The 22286-nt window shown below is 58.4% G+C and overlaps 1 protein-coding gene across 1 annotated transcript in view; it reads left to right on the top strand.

The window, feature by feature from the left end:
• Positions 1-22286, top strand: part of SHANK2 (SH3 and multiple ankyrin repeat domains 2) — a 490743-nt gene that overhangs the window by 239205 nt on the left and 229252 nt on the right. The window contains exons 13-14 of the mRNA XM_072970511.1: positions 2554-2723; positions 8826-8939. Of these exons, the coding sequence (XP_072826612.1) occupies positions 2554-2723; positions 8826-8939 (284 nt within the window). The remainder of the gene's footprint in view (positions 1-2553; positions 2724-8825; positions 8940-22286) is intronic.

Below are 22286 nucleotides of genomic sequence, written 5' to 3'. Positions count from 1 at the left end.
GGTGCCTGGGGACATCATGGAGCGTGTCTGGGTACCTGGACATTCCTCAGATCACTGTGGATCCCCCTTCCCTGGAGTTCACAAAAGCCTCACTGCACACTGGTTGTCCCCCCAGTGTCACCATGGCCAGTGGGATGGGACAGCTGATGGCAGTCACCCTTGTAGCACCCCCTGAGGACCTCAGGGGATGGTGTGGAGTGCGGGATGCCGGCCCCAGCACAACAGAGGCAGGCACAGCCCAGAAGCCCAGGAGGGGGCCAAGCGCGCAGGGTCTGTGCTGGCTGAGGGCGCCTGCATTTCTTCGTGGCCTGAAGGCAGAGGTGGAGACGGTGCTGGTGGTGCTGGGGTGACGTGGGGTCTGAGCTTTTACGCTTCAGACAGAACTGTCAGCGGCACTCAGGGTTTGGGACCTCTGTGGTGGGGCCAGAGTCCCCAGCGGGCAACTCCCCAGCAGCTGCCTTCCGCTCCTCCTGTGGAGCCCGGAACAGGTCCCCTACCTGCGGCGATGCTGCCTCTTCGTGCTCTAATTCTCCTGCCGCTCTGCGCATCCGCCCGGGCTCCCCACGGGGCCGCCTGCCCCCAGCCTTCGTCAGCCCCAGCCCGGCCCTCACACCACAGCCAGGGTGACCCAGTGCCCCTCCAGCCCCGTCCCCAGTCTGTAGTGTCACATTTGCCCCCAAACATCCCTGCTGAGCCTTTCCCGCAGCCCCCGCCCTCTCCCTGAGCCGCCCCATCCTCTGTGCTGCCCCATTGGACACGCAGAGAAGCGCCTTGTCAACTGGTACTTCTCCCCAGTGAGGGCCCAGTCTGCCTCAAGTCCATGGGTGTCTGCAGACCCACAAAACACTTGGCCAGTGAATGAGTGACCGGATGTGTGAGGGACTGACAAAGGAACAAAAGGACGAAGTTACAGGTGCAAAAGTGAGTGGGCACACGATATTCTAGAATTTTCCCTGCAAACCTGTTTGACACCTAAACATAAGAACGCCTTCCTTGCAGAAAGCTCAGAGCTCCCTCCGTGGGCTCCCAGACCACGACATCTGTAGTATGAAAGGAGAACCAGGGTTGGGGACCCCGCCCTTCATGGTCACAACGTGAGCAGGCCCCCTCCTGAGACTCAGGTGTGGCCCCCGATTCAGGAATCTGCCCCAAGTATTGTTAATATTCCTCTTCCCCATGGCCAGGCACCCTCTGGGGAGACACCAGGTGTGCGTGAAGGCTTTTCTTGTGTTTCTGGCCAGGAGGCTCTGGGACGTGACCCCTAAACCCTTGCGCAGGTTTGTCCATGTCTGTGTGTTTTTTCTAAAGACGCCGCCACAGGAGGAGAGCTCAGTGTGACTCCTTGAGATTGTTGAAAGAGCGTGCTTTTTCCCTTCCCAGAAGGAGTTGTCGGGACTGGTCACCCACCACCCATCACGGTGACGCAGGAGTGTCGTTATGGAAGATGACTGCGCGTGTCCCTGTGGACGTACACCTCTCTCTCTCTCACACACACGCGCGCGCACACATGTGCGCGCTCACGTCCCCGTCCTGGGCCCAGTTCGGGTATAGGTATCCATGCTCACCGTCAGGTGTGGAAGTTGGCCCAGAAACACACGCTTTTTGCCAAACGGTCACACGAATCAGGAAAAGATCAAAGCCCCACGTGCGAGGGGCTCCGGGGCCGCGGGGAGCGAGCTGCCTGCATGGTGGTAGCTGAGCTTCTGCCAGAAGGTTCTGGTGGTTCCCTCACCCAGACTGGCCGGTGCTCACGTGAAGCTGACAGAACGGCAGAGACCTGGGGCCTGCCTCCACTGCTGCCTGCACGGAGGTCTTTTTTTTTTCTCTTAAGTGTTAGGTGCATGTGAAATGTGCCATCTTAGCCATTTTTAACGCACAGCTCAGTGTCATGAACTACACCCACATTGTTGTGTAACCGTTGCCTCCATCCGGCTCCAAAACTTCACCTTCCCAAACTGGAACTCTGTCCCCATTAAACACTCACTCCCCAGCCCCCTCCCCCAGCCCCTGGCCCCTGGCCCCCACCATCCTATTCATGAATTTGACTACACCAGGTACCTGCTCTAAGTGGAATCAGTCATTGTCTGTCCTTCTGTGACCGGCTTCCTTCACTGAGCATATTGCCTTCTGGTTTTATCCATGCTGTAGCCTGGGACAGACTCTCCTTCCTTTTCAGGGCTGAGTAATATTCCGTTGTACAGCTGGACCAAATTTTGTGTATCTGTTCATCCATTGGTGGACACTTGGGTTGTTTCCATCTTTTGAGAATGATGCTGCTGTGCACATGAGTGTGCAGGTATCTGTTTGAGACCCTGATTTCGCTACTTTTAGGTGTATATCCAGGGGTGGAATGACTGGGATTACCTGAGTCTTTAAACCACAAATGCTGCCCCAGGGCCCTTTCATGGCTCCAGCCCCATCGAGAATTGGGAGCTCCAGTGTGACTGCTCGCTACTCCCGTTTGTTAGGAATGGGCTGGCGGTGGGTCTGGAGTGTGCCCTGCTCTGCCTCGGGTTGTAACCTCCCCCCTCTCTGTCCCCCCACTTGCTACAGGCCGGCTTTCCCGCCAGGTGCCAACAAAGACACGCTCTCCGCCTTTGAGTGTCCAGGGCCCAGACGGAAGCTGTACAGTGCAGTGCCCGGGCGGCTCTTTGTCGTCGTCAAGCCATACCAACCCCAGGTCGACGGCGAGATACCCCTTCACCGTGGCGACAGGGTCAAAGGTTAGTGTCCACTCTGCATCTGGGGCAGCATCAGGCCAGAGGTGACCTCCGTTGGGGTGTCATTGTGTGAGGCATTGCTTCAGTGGGAACATGGAGTCCTGGGAGGGCGGAGTGGGGACCAGTGTGATGCTCACGGCCACGGCATCCCTGACATCCATTAGGAAGGGTGGTACACACCCATCAGGGATGAGCGTCCACTGCAGAAAGTGCCAGGGAGGGGCAGGCGACCGCTGAGCCCCTTTCCGCCTGGAGATCCTCCCAGGACCTCAAAGGGAGATGGTGCTGGGCCGGGGTCCAGCACGGGTTGGAGCCGGACCCATCTTGGGAGTCAAGGAGGTGTGTCCGGGGAGATGCTTCAGCCTGGGAGCCTGTAACATTCCAAGGAAGGGGGTCCACCAGGTTAGAGGGGAGGATTCCCAAAGCAGAGTCCTGGGAAACGTGGGTGGGAAAGCATTTAGGGCCCCCGTGAACACCAGGAGTTAGACTTTGCTCCCAGGGTACTAGGGAGCCAGCGATGGTTTCTGAGCAGGGAGATGAGGCATGCGAGGCCCCGAGGGATGATGAATGTATTGAAGGCCTGTGCAGGAGGTTGGCTGTAGCTGTCCTGGAGGCCTGCGGTGCTGGAGGCCGCAGAAGCAAGAGGGAGAGGTGGCCGGTGTGGGCCGCGGGCCACATGGGGGCAGCTGAGCTCCCTGCTTAGAAAGGGGTAGAAAGACCCCTTAGGGGTCAGTCTGCCAGGTTCAAACCCCGCCTTCCCCTTGGTCACCGTTTGACCCTGAGCTCGTCATGAACTACTTCCTCCTCCGTGCTGTGCGCTGATCCGGCCAGCATCACCTGGGTCTCACAACTTTCTGCTGACAGCTGGCGCCCCGCGCTCTCTCTGGGCTCCTTCTGGTAGTCCAGCTGCACGTAATTTGACCATCTGGCGGCACCACGAGTCCCGGGGGCTCTGTCCCTTTCATCCCCAGCATTTGTTTTCCACCTCGGGTCAGTTCCGTGGGTCTGTTTTCAAGTTTGCTTTCTCTTCCCTTTGAAATGTCCCTGTCACAGTTAAGTCCACCTTGTGAATTTCTTAATTTTGCAAATTTTAAACTCTAGGCCTTCCACACGTTTGTTTGTGGTTTTTTTGTGGCGTTTCTATTTGTCAAGACTTTCCATCGCTCTGTGGAGGTTTTCCGTGTTTGGAAGCACGTGCTATGTGATGACATCATGGATGGCTGTGGGCATCGCTCTGAAACCCCCGTCTGTGGTCACACTGTCACAGTCACGCTGGGGTCGGCCTCGCTCAGTCTTCCTGTCTCTGGAGAGCAGGCCCCATCCCCTTGGGCCTTCACGTGTCCGAAAGCCTGCCGCGTCCTGGACGTTGGGGGCAGTGTCTTGGAGACCCTGGCTTCAGTGCATTCTCTCTCTCGGAGGGCTGCTTGGGTGCCAGCGCTGGGCCGGCTCAGGTCTCCCACGTGAGCTGGGCTGCTTTGCGTCTGTTCAGAGATAGGAGACACGGATGTGCCTACCCCCCTCTGGCTCTTTCCCTGTGGGGACTCCCCCAGTCTCTTTGGGGTGTACGGTTTCATCTTCCTGGTTCTTCAGGCCACTGAACACAGCGCCGGTCCACTGCCAGTCCTGCTGTGCGGACCGCGGTTAGGCCAGGCTCCAAGTGGTAGGGAGGGGCCTCCCCTGTAGAGCTCCCCTCCCGTCTCCCCCAGACAAGCACGCGCCCCCCACCGACCCGCACCTCTGTCCACGTGCCAGTGTCCTCTCCCATCGTAGTCAGGGTTCATAGCTGCCTTCTGGGACGTGGTCCCGCGGGGTCTCCAGGCGTCGCCCCTCTAAGTGGTGTCCCTGATGGCCCTTATGTTGTTTAATGAAGTATTTTGCTTAACTTTAAATTATAAACATTCAGATTACAAATACAAACATTCGCACGACCTGCCAGCTTGAGTTTTAATCCCAGACGCGTCATGGGGTGGACTTCTCCCTCGATGCCGAGTAATTCCAGTTGACCCCACAGCTGGCGCAGGACGGCCGCCTCGCCGTCCGTGCACAGGACCCCGCCTTTGCCGACGGGCTGGCTGGCGGCCAGGGAGGTGCCTGGCCGCGGCTCCATCCCAGGGCTCCTGTGGGGCCCAGAAGGAGGGCACCTGAAACATCCTTGCTGCGCGCGTGGCCGTCCCTGGACTAGAGCCTCTCGACCGTGACGCCATCCCAGAGGGCTGCTCCTGTGTCTCTCTCACTCCCCGCGGCGCGCGGGCCGGGGGGGTGGGCGTCGAAAGTGCCGGGGGGTGCCCACTCCCGGCAGAGCTGGTGGGCTAGCCGGGGCACAGGGGCCAGAGACGCCCAGGCCTTGGGGACCTTCCTGCAGCTCTCCCAGGAGGCCGGTCCGCCCTGGCCAGGAGCCCACTGCCTTCCTCCCAGACAGAATGCGGAGGGGCAGGCGTGGGCAGTGTGGCCAGGCCAGGAGCACCGCCTCTGGGAGCAGCCACCGTTCCCACTAGCTGGAGAGGGCGGCCTGCCAGGACTTGCTCCGCTTAGGAGCTAGTGCCTGATGACCGCTGGGTGGTGATGCTAAAAACTCCCGTCCCTTCCTGGTGGGTCAGCCTCTGAATCCGCAGAGTCGGCTGCTTGGGGGGCCGGGTGGGGTCTTGCTGGTGGCCCGTGTGAAGACAGAACGTCTGCATGCACCCCACACACCTCAAGCCCCCCAAGAAGCACCACGTCTCCCTGTCCAGCCCGGCTCTTAAACCACTGAGCCCACAGCCCTGGGCTTTGATTCCACACAGGTACAGCCCACTGTGACCCCAGACCCACGCGGGGCTTCGGGCTGGGCCGGTAAGAGCCCGGGGAGCCTTCCCGGTGGCCCCAGGCTGGTCACTTCCTGTCTGGGGCCTCATGTCCCTGTCCACACACCGGGGGTGGGAACAGAGGAGGAGGTACAGGTGGAGGCGTGTCCACAGGCACCTGCTGTCCGCCAGGCGGACGGCTGGGATGTCACGTGTTTCTCCGCATAAACCTCATACCAGCTGTGGGCCGGAGGCTTCAGGGCCCGCTGTCTGAGTCAGCTCGGGTGGCTGGCACAGCGTTCCCCAGACCAGGCAGTTTAAAGCACAAGGTTTATCACCTCCTAGTCCTGGAGGCTGGAATCTGAGGGCCAGGCGTGGGTGGGGCCGGCTCCTCCCGGGGCCTCTCTCCTCGCCGTGGAGACGGCCGTCTTCTCCCCGGTCCTCACGTGGTCATCCCTCTGCGTGTGTCTGTGTCCTGATCTCCTCTTGTAAGGACAGCAGGCCTGTGGGATTAGGGCCACCCCAGTGGCCTCATAATTTACCCTGATCACTCTTTAAAGACCCTGCCTGTTTCCAAATACAGCCCTACCTGAGGTGCTGGGGGTCAGGGCTTCAGCACGGAAGTACTAGGGACACAGTTCCGCCCACAACCCCTGTCGTGTGCAGCGTGGTAACTCAGGTGGAGTCTCCCAGCGTCCCACAGCTGACTTCCGGGGGACAGGGGTTCCGATCCAGTTTGTCTGGATGGCGAGCCCGTGCTGGCCCACCCCAGCCCTCTTTGTCCCTCTTAGTGGCTTGCCCTGCAGCCCGCATGGCGCCAGCACCACTTGGCTGTGCCCAGGGCTGTGGTCTTTATGCCCCTTGGGGAGACCAGATGTGCTCACGGTCTCTGCCATCAGCATCTGTGTGGGCACTTGGTGGTCAGCCGTCCTGCAAGTAGGGGTACCATGCCCTCAGCTCCCCAGTGTTGGGTGTCCGGTGCCCCCAAAGCAGTGCTGGGGGTCAGGTGAGGGAGGAGGGGCCAGGACCCAGCTATGAAGTGGCACCACACGTCCTGGCTTAGGTGCCCAGAGAGTGGCACACCAACTTGGGTTCCTGGGGAGTGGGGCATAACCTCCTGGCTGAACGGCCCCCATTTCCAGAAGAGGGCTCAGTGGTGAGGGATCAGCTATGAGCCATTGGCCGCCTGTGTCACAGGAGCGGGGGGATGGTGCCTCTGCTGGGGGAGGGGTCCTGGATGGGGCAGTGACAGCATCCACCACACTGGCCACGAGTGCCAAGTCACGCTGCCCCGCACGGCCAGCACTCGAGATTCCAAGTATGAGGCATTTCAGGGCTCACTCTGATGCTCCCAGCTTCTGCCAACTTGCCCTGTGGGAGCCAGTGGCCTAGGAGCACTGAGTAGCCTGCAGGTCAGGCTTGCACAAGGAAGAATCCTGAAGTGAGGAAGGGCTTTCTCCATGTTAGCACTCAGACAGGCAGCCGAGTTGCTCGGTTATGACTGTGAGTGTGCGTGTGTGTGTGTGCGTGTCCCTGTACTGCATCCCAGTTGACAGACAGGGGACCTTGCCCCTAGGTCACTGGAACCAGCCCAGCGTGAAGGGTTCCTGAGCTGGGCGACTCCTTTCACCGCGTCTCCCTGCTTTCATGTATTGACCTCTCTGCTCTCAAGCTAGCTGTGAACGGCCTTTCTTCGTATCTGTGGTCTCATAGTAACAGCACAGTGCCCAGGAGTGTGTACTTGGCGGAGATTAAATGCGGATTAGAACGTGGTGTCCCTGACGGGGGTGATGGGCGGAGCTCCACACTGTAAGGTTAACGTGCCTCTTCCACACGCAGCGAGCCGACAGGTGTCTTCCTGCTCTGACAAGTGGGGAAACTGAGGCAGGAGATTAAAGAAGCTTCCCAAGTGTCTCCCTGAGCAGTTCCTCCTCCCCTGGACCCCCTAAGACAGCAGACCAGCCTGCCCAGAGCCTCCAGGAAGAAAAGGTGCCCCTTCACTGGGCATTGGCCCGGACGGCACACAGGCCGGTCCCTGCCCCCACCCCCCTGCAGTCCAGGGCAGCACCCCGAGGTGGCCCGCCCAGATCCAGGTTCCCCTGGGAAGCTGCGACGTACGTCCGGGTCAGCTGGGCTGCACTGAGTATGAGGGGCCAGCATCGATCTTTGGAGGAAACGCCTTGAGCAGGCTCAGTGGCACTGGTCAGCGGGGGGTCTCCTGTAGGCATTTCTCCCCACGAGCAGGCAAAGACTTGTACAGCTGATGGTTTCTGTGCGGTTGGCCTTCAGAACTCATGAGTCCAGGTGTCCTTTATCTGGCCTTTGAGGTTGAGATGAGGGGTGGGGGGAGGCACTTGCGTGCCTGTGATCTGTGCGGTTCTGGCGCCTTGGGTCCTGGGTAACTTATAGGGGGTTAGGATGTGCCGAGATTATATTGACTCCAGCCCAGCACCAAGAGCCTAAGAGGCAAAGACCCTCCCCACCTCACTGCCGTGAACTTGGCCCGCATCTGTCCCAGTGCTGCCCGGGGAGCCTTGGGTCCTGGTGTCTTGGGTTTGCATTGCTCACCCTGGGTCAAGTTTAAAAATAATACCCTTCATCGTCCCAGTGGGCGTTTGCGAGGCCCCTGTGCCCCGAGTGCAGAGCCCAGGCAGGGGACCCCAGTGCCCTCTGCCCGCCGGGCAGCTGTGTCTTCGTGTTTTCCCGGGCAGAGGGCCCCTGGGGACAGGCCCCGCGCCTTCTCTGTAAGGCAACTGGTCTGCCCCTGGAGGCCAGGGCACCAACACAGTTTGTGGGTTCTTCCTTAATAAAGCCGCCCCAAGGCCGAGTGCCCGTGCCCGCCTCGGCCACGTGGCGTCTTAGAACCGCTAGTCTGCCTCTCCATCTGGGCCCCCCCCCGGCTTGGAATGGGCAGACACGGCCTCATGGTTCCTTCTCCCCTGTGGGGTGGCCCGTTCCCCCACTTTGACACCTGAAAAAAGAGGGTGGGGACTTGGAGTTCCCATTCTTCTGTCTCAGCTGGGACCCTAGAGACAGGGCACGGTGGCCCCCTGCCATGCGGCATAAGATACAAGGACCCCAGGACGCCCTGCACTAGTGTCCCCTCCCCAGGCCTGACGGGCAGAGGGCACCTGGGGGCTGCAGAGGCTTGGCACTGACCCCTCCCAGGACCCTTTGCCAGGCCCCTTGTCCACAGCTAAAGGAGGCATGGTCAGCGGGCAAGTGGACCAGAGTTGCTGCTCTGTGGGCCGGGCTACCAGCCCCTCCTCCTGTGCAGCCCCTCCAAGCCCTGCCCACTAACCCCTCCCTCTTTCCTTGCCTCTAGTTCTGAGCATCGGCGAAGGGGGCTTCTGGGAAGGCAGCGCCCGAGGCCACATCGGATGGTTCCCGGCCGAGTGCGTGGAGGAAGTCCAGTGTAAGCCAAAGGACAGCCAGGCAGGTAAGGCGGTGCCGCTCCGGCCCCCACCCATTTCTCCACCTCTCTCGGGCCTGGGGTCCGCGTTGTGGTGGCAGCAGGTGCGTTGTTCCCGAGAAAGGCTGAGTTTCAGAACGAGGACCTCTCTGATCATTAGAGCGGTTGATGCAGCCCCACTGGGCTTTGTCCAAACCAGAAATCGGCTGCAAGATACTGTGAAAGCTTTTAGTTAAAAAGCTGCTCGATGCACGTGCCAGAGAACTTGGGTGGTGCGTTCTAGCCCGCGGAAAAGGGCTTTGGGGGTTGATTAAATGCCTGAAACGGCTTTATCGATCTCTCCTACCGATGCCATGAACAGGCGGCTTCGCCTCTCCCAGCCGGCCCCTGCCGTGCCCTAAGGACTCCGCTGTCTGATGTCTCAGTGAGAAAGTGCTCAAAAGAGCGCTGCAGGTGCGAAGGTAGTTCGTTCCAGCATCTCTCAGAACTCCCAGATGCAGCCCTCGCCGACACCCATTCCGAAAGTGATTGCCAAAAGCTTTACCTGATTACAGTGTTAAGAGGAAACCACTCATATGAAACGGTATTGAGAAAAAATACGAGGGCTGGGGAAAAGCGAAGCACTGGGGTCTTGTGAGCACCCGGTCCATGTGCGTGCCCCTGGGTCCTGGTGGAAAGAGTCCCGGGCGCTGGGTGCGCGTGTCAGAAGTGGCCACGCTCGCTCTGCGGCCGACGGCTCTGCTGTGTCCTCGTGTGGTCCGGGGAGGCCTGTCCCGTTCAGGTTCCCAGCCTAGATGCACCAGGGAGCCCCCTGCGCGTGGCCAGGGCTGCCTGGGCCGGCGCGGCCGGGCAGTGAGGTGTTCTGGAGACACGAGCCCCCCAGGGCACAAGGTCTCCCCAGCGCTGTCTGGTGTGCAGCGCCTTCATCACAGAGGCTCAGCGGAGAAAGTTCCAAGGGCACGTCCATCTGTGCTACGCTTCCTGTGGTCCTGCTCAGGTTCAAACCTGAGGGGAACCATAACCTTTGCCGAATGGTGAGGGTGTCGAGGTAAGAGATGTCCCGAATGTAACCTTGAAATACCGGATGTGCTTGGCGCAGGGAGGTGGCTGGCTGGGTCAGTGGGTGGGAGCGTGTTTCCTGGGTGCAGTGACGGTCGCCCGGGAGGATTGGGGCAGTTCAGGCCCACTGACCCCTGGCCCACGCCCGGGCTCTCCTGCGGGCAGCCTGCCCAGCCGCTCTGGCCTGTGAGGGGCAAGGCCGTGGCCGGTGAAATTGACTTGCCTTCCCAGGTTGCTGGGTGCCCGCCCCTCTGTCTCCTTCCCTCCTGACGGGGAGGGAATCCAGCTCCCCCTCCCAGTACAGAGTTCAGAGCCACTGGCTCCCCGCCCGCACTCTTCCATTGGAAAGACTCTGGCACGTCGGTGCCCAGCGCTGCTGGTGATTTCATGCCTGGACGGGGCAGCCCAGAGTGGCCGCATGTGAGGGCCGTTTGGGCCTTCCTGCCCCCTGCATCCTCCAGAAATGACTGGCTTCCTGGGTTGGGGGGCAGGAAAAGGCAGGGCAGCTGGGCGCCCCCTCCTCCCTCTCCTGCTGGGGGTGCTCCCCCCCACCTGCCTGCATCACCCTCTCGCCTGGGTGTCGGGGGCTGGTTTCCCTGCCCACTGGCAGCACCCTCACAGGGGTGGGGGGGACACAGTGCAGTTTGTCCAGCTGATGTGTCTCTGGAAAGGGCCTCCCCAGGGCAGTCACTTGTGTGTGTCTATCATAGAGAAGCTGTCAGATGATGGGGAGATTTTTGGAAGGGCATTTTTGCTCCTGCAAACTGAGGCAGGGATCCTTGGTGAAGCCCATTCTCCACCAGGCTGATGCCTGGCATGGGGTTCAACACTCCTGGGGCTCCGGCCGGTGCCGGGGGACTTGAGAATGTGGAAGCAGATCTTGGTCTCCAGGCAACTGTGCTGACCTGGCATGGAGGCAGCCCCCGCGTTCGAGCACCTCCTGGCCCTGGGCATCTTGCAGGGACCCGTGCTGGAGACAGAGCAACCGTTACCGTTAAAGATATCAGAAGCTGGAAAAAAAGGCCACAAATTTGGTGGCTTCAAATATCACCAGTGTATTATTTTGTGGTTCTGGAGGCTGGAAGTCTGGGGAGGGTCTCATCATGGTGTCAGCTGGGCGGTGTTCCCTAACAGAACCCTAGGAGGCAAGCCACTCCTTGGTTATGGCTTTTCCAGGTTCTAGAGGCCACAGCCTTCTCTGGCTGGTGGACCCCCTCTGTCCTTCAAGCCAGCAGCCCTGGGCTGGGTATTCTCAGGCTTCGCGTCTCTGACCCTCTCCTCTGCCTCCTCCTCCACTTTTTAGGACTCGTGTAATCAGATTGGCTCCACCTGGATAACCCCGGTCGGGCTAAACGGATTAGACAGTTTAATTCCCCTTTGCCTTGTAAGGTCCTGTACTCGCAGGTCCTGGGGATTCGGACACGGGCATCTCTGGGGGACCGTCGGACGTAGGTGTCTAGGGGGAACTGTCTTCTGTCTGCTAATGATGGCAAATATGAACAGCATGCTTCTGCTAATGACATGGGCTGTTGGGCAGAGGCAGGCACCCCGGTAACTGGGGGCGCAGTTGGGCGGAGGGAGAGAACAGCACAGAGGAGGTGGAATCTGAGCTGGATTTGAGGGTGGGGGGAGTCCAGAGCCCTTCCTGCTGAGTTCTGTCTGCCTTGGGCTTTCCACGGCTGTGACGCAGCGTTGGCTTTTACAGAGGAACGATTTATGTGCAGTGAGAAAGGCTCAGGGTGTGGGGCTGCTTCAGTGCATTTGGGCAAACGTGTACACCTGGGTCTCCAACTGCAGTTAGGATGCAAAACAGGCTCATCAGCCCAGAAAGGTCTCTCAGGCTGCTTTCCAGCCCCGCACACCCCAACCAGAGGCAACCGGAGTTCTGATTCTGTTCCTGAACCAAACCTGGGTTCGCTCACCTGAGCCAATCTACTACCACTGGGTTGGGGTGAAGGAAGGTACGAAGTTTACTGCAAGGTGCCCGGCGTGGGACGAAGCAAGGAGAATGCGCAGCTCGCTATCAGAAGACCTGAACTCCTTGAAAGCCAGGAAGGGCTTTTTAAGACAGCGCGCACGAGAGGGTCACGGGGTGCGTGGACGCCCGTGCGCAGTTCTCTGGCTGGCTGGCGGTGAGGCGGCAGGGTGAGGTTTCAGGACCCTCAGTCATCAACCTTCTGCTTCCATCCGGCCTGGGGCAGCATGCAGTTAACATCCTCCACCTGGTGGGGGTTCAGTTTCTGCAAAACAGCTCAAGGACGCGGCTCGGCACATCATCTCCGACCCTTGAGGAGGACCTGAAGGTCTGTTGTGACTCTGTCTGATGGCTGAACTATTATTATTTTGCGTTGCTTGACTATGTCCTTTGGTTTTGTGTTTCTCTGATTAAATTTGCTCTTTGGAACTTGGGGAAGGCCCAGGAGGCTAAAGCTTTTCTACAAATCAGAGACACGAGAGGTGGGGGCAGGAGAGTGTCTGTCTCTGGGAAGGCCCCGCGGGGCCCTGCGCGGTTTCCGTTCACCACCAGAGATCAGGCCAGCCTGTTGCGGGGTTTCAGAGAGCTGGGACCTACAGCACGCGCCCCTGAGCCCGGCGCCTTTCATGGAACTGAACGCTGGTGCAGGTGTGTGCGCTTCTGCTGTGAAGCGCGTGCCGTCGTGCATTTGTGCCCCGGTACGGCTCTCCGTGCTCCTGGTGGTGCGTGTTTGGGTTGCTTCGCAGTCTGGACTCGTGATCGAAGCTGCTGTGAACGTTTTTGTACCAGCCTCTGACCAGGCGTGTTTTCCTTTCTCTTGGGGGAGCACCTGGGTGTAGCTGGGCTGGGTCGCCAGGTAGGGTTGTGCTCCACTTTGTACGAAGCTGCCAAACGGTTCTCCACACTGCTGTGCCGTCCCGTGCTCCTGTTACCAAACCGGACTCGGGTCTGTTTCAGGGACGGGGCGAGGGAAGGGGGGCGTGGGGGCGTGGTCAGCTCGTGGACCTTCTTCTGATTGGCTGGTGGAGAGGGCCTCGGAGTCAGCATCACCAGCCCGCTGGTTCCAGGCGGTCTGGGGTCCCCGTGCTGGTGGGCAGCGCACAGTTAGCTTCTCCCACCTGGCGGGGCTCAGTAGCTGCAAAACCGCTCCAAGGACGCGGCTCAGGTATTATCTGCAGCCCCTGAGGAGGAGCTAACGGTCCTTGACTTTATTTGGTGGCTAAACTATGATTATTTTGTCTTGCTGGACTGTTTTCCTTTCTTTTTGCATTTTCTCGCTTCTGTGATTAAATGTGCTCTTGGAACTTGGGGAGCCTGGGAGACCGAAGTTTTTCTACAGACAAGAGGCAGGCGGAGGACCCTGGGGGTGGTCTGTCCTGGGAAGGCCCCACGGGGTCCCGCTCGGTGACACTCCCGCCGGGTGGGTGTGGTCATTCCAGTGGCCCCGCTTCCTCCACGGCTTTAGGTGACACGAGTCTGCTGCATTCCAGCCGTCCTGGTGGGTCTGGCTTGCCTCTCTCTGGTGACATGTTGTTAAACACCCCCCGGCTTACTCCCCGCATGTGCGGCTTCTCTTGACGAGCGCTGGCCCGAGCCTCTTGTCCGGTTTAACTGGGCCGGTTACCTGTGCAGGAGCCCTCCGCGTGCTCTGTTCGTCAGTCCGTGGTCAGACGCACGCTGCACGCATTTCCCCCAGTCTGTGACTGCCTCTTCTTTTTCTGTGTCCTTTAACAGGTAGGAAGTTTTAAAGACAATTTTAAATGAAGTCCAGTTTCTCCGTTGTTTCTTTCACAACTAGCACTCTTTTCTCGTGCCTGTGTTTTTGCCGTTGGAAACTTGCTGAGTATGTGTGGAATCCAGGAGACGGACGGTGCGAGGCGTTTTTAAACGTTCCGCGCAGCAAGCGCCTTCCGCACAGCAAGCGCCTTCCGCACAGAGCTAGCTGGTTTGAGCCTTCGGGTTCTTTCCCTCCGTGTAGAGCCACTTCTTTTTCACGCTGGAGAACTCCCTTTTATTCTTGTAGTTTTATACGAGGAGGTCAACACTGCATTTAAGAACCCGTCGTTCTCAATTGATTTATACAGAGTTTAAATCCTTAAATTGCACGTCAGTGGCCTGTGACTCCAAGTTGTGTTCATCAGTCTCCTTCCAGTCTGAAGGAAATGATCACGTGATTTTTTAAATTCCACACACGCCACAGCCCAGGGACATAACGTTTAGTCTGAAGTCCTGCACTCGTAGGAGAATTAAGACTAGCTGGTGTGGGGGAGGGTGGAGTCAGTGGCAGAGCCTGCCTGGCGTGCCTGACCTCCATTAACACAAACAAGTAAATAAACCAATTACCACCCCCCACCCAAAAAAAAGAAGAGCTGGCATCAAACTGGCCCGAAACCCAAGTGCGTTCCTGGCTCCAGATGCCTGTCGTAAATGTGCACGTCCACACTGAGGCATGGAAATAAACCAGGGTGCGTACGTCATGCAAAACCTTCTCACAGCAGAGTCAACGTAGCGTTAACATGTTACCAGGTTCCAACCATATTACAGTGTTCTGTCCAGTTCGCTTTCAAAATGCCTGATTCACCGAATTAAATGCAGATAATAACCTCATTACATTTGTCCCACTTCTCAAAATGGTGATGGAATTAATGGTGGAATTAACTTTTAAAACGTCAAAGGGTAGCATCGCTTTCCTAGTATGTATTTTAATACTTTTTTTATATGTATTTAGCACCACTTCTATACGCTGTGCAGGGAACATTTAGCTGGTGTATCTCACTCGTGTGCACTCTGGCTCAGATATAATTCGAGATGGAGAAGGCTGCTCAGGGCCCTTCAGGCCTGTGGGTAGGACCAACCCCTTTCCTGTCGCCCAGGGAAAACATGAGCGGCGGCGGTCACCCAGAGCAGACTGGGCCGGTGGCCAGGCCACTGGCTGGTTCGTGGGTGCAAGCTCGGCTCGGTTCCACGAAGTGTTTGGTAGCTGTTTCTTTTCAAGGGAAGCACTCGCTCCTCTTACCCTTGGTTCTAGTTTCTTGGGACCGTGTGCGTCTCTAGCAGGCTTCCCTGCGTGGGCCAGGCACGAACTTCAGGCGTGACTCCTGCGTGGAGTCTCCTCCAGCCTGTGGAGACAGCAGGGCAGGAAGCCCGGTGACTGACCCCCAAGCACCCACGTCGCAGGGGCTGTGAAACATGTAGCTGTCTGTGCTCTGGTCCACACCCGCGTCCAGGCGGCCTCCCTCCCGCGGGCCCCGGGGGGATCCAGGATCCGAGCACCACTGACTGATGCTCACGCACGTCCGCCTGGGCGCTGGGGAGGCCGGGCAGGTGCAGGCTCCTCTCAGGTCCGCTGGCTCCCTGTGCACAGGCGATGCCCAGCCACTGGCCAGCAGGGGTTCTCTAGAGAGACAGGACCAGTGGGATACAGATACCAATACACATATATAGTAGGAGATTCATTTTAAGGAATTGGCTCACGTGATTGTGGGGCTGGCACATCTGAAATCCACAGGGTGGGCTGGCCAGCCGGACACGGCCAGGTGCTCATGCTGCTATACTGAGGAAGCCTTGGTGTTGCTCGTGTTAGTGCCCGCAGCTGATTGGAGGAGGCTCGCCCATGTTATCAAGGAAAATCTTTACTTAAAGTCAACTGATTGTAGATCCTATTAACCATGTCTGCTGAACACCTTCACAAGGATGCCCAGACCAGAGCATGCCCGGGTGGCGGGTGCTGTAGCCTGGCTGGGCTGACGCACAAAATTGACCGTCGCCATGACAGCCGCACACTGTGGATAGGGGGATGCAGCTCCTGCCTGTGCCCTGCAGGGACCTCAGCCTTCGGAGGCCCAGCTGCTGGATCGCATGGGGACCTGGTCCTTTCTCCCAGAGTCCCACAGGTTGAACTGAATAAGGGGCGTGCCCAGTGAGGGCTCTCAAATAGGGACAGAGATAAACATGTTTTCAGAGTCATTGCTTGGAGCCTGTAGTGAGTCGGTTTATGAGAAACAAAGGACCGTGCATGCAGCTTTCTCGTGATCCAGCTCACATGTACAGAAACTGACACCAGGGCTCCCCGTTCATCCCGTAAAGTGACAAGGCAAGTTGCTCCCAAACAAATCGCATTCTAGTTGCTGAAACAAAGGACCTGACCTACGAGCGGTGTCCGCTTAGGCCCAGACGAGAAGATGCCTGGTGAATAACCACGCCCATCCCCGGCCCCAACCTCCCAAGGCAGCCGGAATCTGGTCCCGGAGGCAGAGGTCGGTCATCCCTCGGGTGCAGGGCACCGCGGTCTTGACCCGCCTGCCTCTGGAAGCGGGCCCTGGTTGGTTCTGGGGCGCCAGGCGCCTCGAGCCTGTAGGGGGTCAGGGGGCTCAAGCAGCTTCCGCAGCCCCCAGGGGAGTGACTGCCCCCCCCCCCCGCCTACACCAAGGCGGCTGCAGAGGACCGGCCCGCCCCAGGCTCCACGAGGCCAGCCTGCAGCCAGAGCCGCGGTGGCGGGGAGGCTGATGGGACAGGCGGCACTGGCTCCGGCCCGTTGCGCTTGGCGCTGAGGAGGTGCTGTGGTCCCCGTGCCCACTGTGCAGACCTGCTTCCCTCTGGGCTGTGGTACAGGCCTCTGCTCTGGGTCCTTCTCCACGTGGCGATGGGACACCAGCCCATCGAGGGCCCCCCTGCCGACGGGGAGACCCCTGCTCTTTGAGCCCCACTCAGAAGCCAGTCGGTCCCCGAAGTGAACGGTGTGTTCAAGTGTTTGTTCCCTTGCTCCCAGCCAGCAGAATACAGCTCATCTTTGATTTCAGCTGCTGTGACCCATTGGGGACAATGCCCAAGGCCACTGTTGGCCTCACTTCAGCACAGCACGCCCCGTGTGACCCGGACCCAGGTGACCCTGCCCCTGCAGGGCATGACGTAGAACCCCGAGTCTCCTGGAGGTGCCCTGGGTGTGGGGGGCTGCTCTGAGCCCCACGCTGGGGCCCCCCCTTTACACCACTGCAGGCCCCAGGCCTGCCCCGGGTTCACCCCAGAACTGTCAGCTGCCGTCTTTGGGTCTCCTCAGGTTTGAGGAGCAGAATCCTGAGCGGACGTGGGGCGCAGCAGCCCTGGCCCAAGGCCTCCCAGGAGTCTGTCCTGGCCTGGAAGCCCCCCCTACAGCAGCATGCCTGGAGGCCTCCCGCGCCCTCCCTGGCACCTGTCAGGACCGCAGCCCGGGTCCACCCCGAGGGCTGCCTGGGGATCTGGTCTGGGCCGGGCAGAGGCATCCTTCCTCCCTGGGCAGCTCACCTCAGGCTGGTCCCCGGCAGCCCCAGGCTTGTGTCCTCCTAAACCCAGACCCAGCGGAGGATGGGGAGGGGAGAGAGAAGGGCTGTTTGTAATTGAAGTGCAGTCGATTTGCCGTGTTGTGCTGTTTCTGGCGTTCAGCATAGTGATTCAGTTATACGTATGAATACACACATATTCCTTTTCGTATTCTTTTCCATTATAGGCCATGACAAGGTGTTGAATATAGTTCCCTGTGCTGTACAGTAGGACCTTGTTTTTTATTTCAAGAAGGGCTCTTTTCTGCCTGTCCCAGGACTGGACCTGACCAGCCGGACTTGGGTCGTGTGTAGGTCCCCCACCCCGGAACCAGTCGCTGTGGCCGGGGGATGGACGTGCTGGTGTGAGTGCTGGGCCTGGGCAGGGCTGCGGGAGGAGGGCATGCCAAGGACAGCCGGGTGCTTGAGCAGCGAAGGACGGGACAGCTGGGCCCCTGCAGGCTGCAGCCATGGCCACCCCTTTGGCTGGGCAGCCAGAGCGTCTGGGCTCTTTGACCAGGACAGGAGGCCACTGCCGTGACCCGCCTCTTCCGAGACAGGGCAGGGGTGGGTGCTGTCCCCACGTCTCCAGGCAGCTCTGCTCGGAGCACCGGGGCTCTCGTGGCCCCGCTGTTAAACAGACGCTCTGCTAGTCACGGGGCGAGCAGGCCCTGGGCAAGCCTTCACAGTGGGCGTGGTCGCTTCCGAAATAGACTGTTTTTGTTATCTTTAGAACATTTAAAAATACAGGCAAATGACTCTATTAGACCAACTGGAATCTCAAATATTAATGAGCAACAAAAGAGCCGGCTTCCAGAGGAGTCACTAGCTGTTCCCTAACAGAACAAAACAGACACGCGGACTCGTTGTCCTGGCTGCTAATGAATGTGTTTTGTTAAACAACCGTGGCGGAGTCATGCAGCCTCCCTCCCCCACCCCGACTTCTTTCTTTTACGCCATTTTATTAAAATACACTTGGAGCCTCGCCGCCTTGGTGTGTGCACCGTTGTCTCCAAGCAGCTGCTCCCGGTTTTAAATACCAGTTTCCACACTCGGGCTCACCCCCAAAATAGAGTTCTGCCAGGTCTGTCTGTCGTTTCGGGTTCCGACGGGAGGATTCAGGCCTTGGCGTCGCTCTGGGATGTGGGCCCTCTCCTCTCCCCGCTCCCAGTAGCCACGGTGTCCTGCCCCGGTTACCATGGCAACCTGGTGATGCTGGTCGCAGCCCTGCCCTCTCCCCCTCCTGGTGCTACAAGATGTGGTGCCACAGCTCCGCCCGCTGCACCTTGCACAGTGGCGGTCTCTGTGGGCCAGGGCTTTGGAGGGAGGGGAGCAGGAGTCACTCAGACTCTCCTGGGGGTTGGGGGAGGCCGGGGGCTGTGCTTACCCAACCCTGGGCCACCTGTGTGGATGGCCGTGGGCAGGAAAGGGCTGCCGTGACGAGATGCTGCAGACTGGGGGTCTTGAAGGATGGGTGTTTATCACTTGGGGTTCTGGAAGCTGGACTCTGAGACCCAGGTGTCGGGAGGGTTGGTTCCTCCCAGCCTCTCTCCTTGGCGAGTAGGCAGCCGTCTTCTCCCCATGTCCTCGCGTGGCCTTGACTGTGGCTGGCACATTCCCCGTGTCTCCCCCTCTTCTTATAAGGACACCAGTTCTGCTGGATGAGGGTCCACTCTTGTGACCTCATTTGACTTGCATTACCTCCCTAAAGACTCTCTTTCCAAATGCCTACATATTGGGGGTGGGGGCTTCAATATATGAATCTGGGGGACCCAGTTCGGTCTGGAACGGTGGCAAAGACTGGTGGTCATGAGCCGTGCTCTGCTCCACGTGGGACTTTCTGCAGACACCTTCCCCTCCCCCACTTCCTGCTACGCAGCCACATCCCCAGTGGGGCCATTCTGTCGTCCGAATTGAGGGCAGCCTCTCGCTTTCTGTCCCAAGACCATTACCTGGCCAGGCTACACGCTGACCCGCCAGCGTCTGGAAGCCTCTCGGACTCAGCCCCAGGGCCGTCCTTTCCTCTGGAGCAGGTTTAACCGGTGCACTTGGCGCAAGCCAAGGGGATCGCAGGAGACGGCCTGTAAGTTAGTTTGTAAATACGGTTTGTAGGGTGAATTGACCAAGGTGTGTTGCCGTCCTGAGGGCAAAGAACCAGAAGGATACAGCTGCTTCACACTAGTGTCCCCTGTATTGGGTGTGGTCCCTGAAATGGAGCAGGTGCTGAGAAAGTACTTCCAGGATGGACAGGTGGGTGGGTGTGTAAGTAGGTGAGTGGGTGAGTGAATGGATAGGTGGATGGATGGGTGGATGGATGGATGGATAGGTGGGTGGTTAGGTGGATGGATGGGTGGATGGATGGATGGATAGGTGGGTGGTTAGGTGGATGGATGGGTGGATGGATGGATGGATAGGTGGGTGGTTAGGTGGATGGATGGGTGGATGGATGGATGGATAGGTGGGTGGTTAGGTGGATGGATGGGTGGATGGATGGATGGATAGGTGGGTGGTTAGATGGATGGATGGGTGGATGGATGGATGGATAGGTGGGTGGTTAGGTGGATGGATGGGTGGATGGATGGATGGATAGGTGGGTGGTTAGGTGGATGGATGGGTGGATGGATGGATGGATAGGTGGGTGGTTAGGTGGATGGATGGGTGGATGGATGGATGGATAGGTGGGTGGTTAGATGGATGGATGGGTGGATGGATGGATGGATAGGTGGGTGGTTAGGTGGATGGATGGGTGGATGGATGGATGGATAGGTGGGTGGTTAGGTGGATGGATGGGTGGATGGATGGATGGATAGGTGGGTGGTTAGGTGGATGGATGGGTGGATGGATGGATGGATAGGTGGGTGGTTAGGTGGATGGATGGGTGGATGGATGGATGGATAGGTGGGTGGTTAGATGGATGGATAGGTGGATGGATGGGTGGATGGATGGACCTTGCAGGAAGGTGGTGTCGATGTGCGTTCTCCCTCTCATATACAACTCACCACCATTCCAGTCTTAGAGCCTCTCCCACTTTAATCCTCTCCAACACCACTGCATGAGATTTCTTTAAAACTGTGGAGTTTGTGGACAGCAGAGGAGGCAGTGGGGTACTATGAGGCCTAAGAAAACACCAGCATCGTGGGCATCCCAGGCCAGGGACTCTTTGGGTCTGGCTCCTGGAAATTGTGTGACTCAGATGCACAGTGGCCCCAGTGCCTGCCTGCCTGCTGTGCCCCCTACCCCACAATACGAGGAGTGGGACTCCCCTCCCCCTGCAGAGCTGGAGGAGTGGTGCCGCGGCTTGGGCATCCCACTCGGCAATTGGCTGCCCATCCCCCTTGGGCTCTTGGGGGCCCGGAAGATGGATGTTGCCCTGCCCAGCGGGAGGTGGAATGAGTGAGCTACTCCCAACGTGTGGAGGTGGCCCCGACCCGCCACCTGCCACACTAGTGAGGACGGACCTGCAGCCTCTCCCCGGCACCTGGGCACCCAGTTTAGGGACGGTTAACCAGGCCAGGAGCCCCCATTTAGCTGGGGCCCGTTCAGGAGCCAAGGACGGCCGCCCGGAGTGAGCCGTGGCTCATTTTGGAGAACAAAAATCATCATATGGTGCTCTGTTATTGAGTTAAGATGTTGTTTTTGGCTCCTCTGAAATAGACGATAGGAAACAGATCCAGGGATGATGAATAAACATTGGCTTATGGGGCTGCACGCTGGGAAAGATGAAACCTCACGCTGGCAGATTAAATTTAAGACATGCACATGTAAAGTGGGTATGTAAGGGCCAGCCTCCTGCGCCAGCAAACCGTGCGGCCGAGGAGAGCACCTGGTAGGGCGCACCGTGTCCCTCGTCGCCAGCCAGTCGGGCTCTGTGGGCTTGAGGGCACCAGGAGGAGGAGCCCGGGTTCCTCGGGGCAGGAAGTGGTGGCTTAGGCACCGTCCACAGACACGCGTCAAGCGTCAACGCTCGTCCTCAGCAGATGCAGCTTCCAGAAGCTGCAAAGTGGGCCATCAAACGAGGCTGGAAGATCAGGGCCGGACAGGCAGCCCTCTCCTGCCTCGCTTTACTTCCCTCTGCGATCTGAAGGGCTTCAGGTGTGGCATCCACCTTTCTGTCCCCTTACACTGAGATAGGCTTGTCATCCAGGAAGATTTACCCGTTTGGAGTGTAGACTTAAGCGGGTTTTAGACTATTCACAAGATTGTGCAAACATCACCACTGTCAAATTCCAGAACTTTTCCACCACCCCAGAAAGAGACCTGTGCCATTAGCCGTCACTCCCCACCCCCGCCACCTCTCCCAGCCCCTAGACAGCCGCTAATCTACTTCGTGTCCCCGTGGATCTGCACATCCTGGACACCTCATATGAACAGAAGACCACAGCATGTGGTCTTTGGTGACCGGCTCACTTTAGCGTAATATTTCACAGTTCATCCGTGCTGTGCATAGCGCACGTCAATGTCATTTCTTCTTCAGGCTGAATAACATTTCCTTGTAAATAGAGACAGTGTTTTGTTTATCTGTTCATCCGTTGATGGACAGTTTCTACTTCGGCTTTTGCACCTGGTTCTGCTGCGAATATTTGTGCACAAGTTTTTGTTTGTATGCTTGTGTTCTCTTCTTTGGGGCACACACTTAGGAGCAGAGTTGCTGGGTCACGTGGTAACTCTGTGTTTCACCTTTTGAGGAAATGTCAGGCTGTTTTCCATTTTCCGTTCCCACCAGCAGTGTAGGAGAGAGCAGATTTCTCCACGTTCTTTGCAACACCTGTTTTCTGGGGCTTTGATAATAGCCATCCTGGGGGGTGTGAGGTGGTGTCTCACTGTGGCTTTAATTTGCGTTTTCATGATGACCCGGGATGTTGGGCATCTTTTCATGTGCTTACTGGCCACGTGTGTATAACCTTTGGAGAGGCGTTCACTTTTTAAATTACCCGTCATGTCTGGTCCTGCAGGGAGTTTGGAAAATACAGAAAGGAATAAAGAAAATAAAAAGCATCCACAGTCCTGCCCCACGGTGATAATCCCCTCCCAGGTCTCGGTCCTGCT

The sequence above is a fragment of the Vicugna pacos genome, chromosome 10, assembly GCF_048564905.1.
Source record: "Vicugna pacos chromosome 10, VicPac4, whole genome shotgun sequence".
Taxonomy (NCBI): domain Eukaryota; kingdom Metazoa; phylum Chordata; class Mammalia; order Artiodactyla; family Camelidae; genus Vicugna; species Vicugna pacos.
Note: the sequence above shows the minus strand (reverse complement) of the source record. Positions and strands in the feature narration are given on the sequence as shown.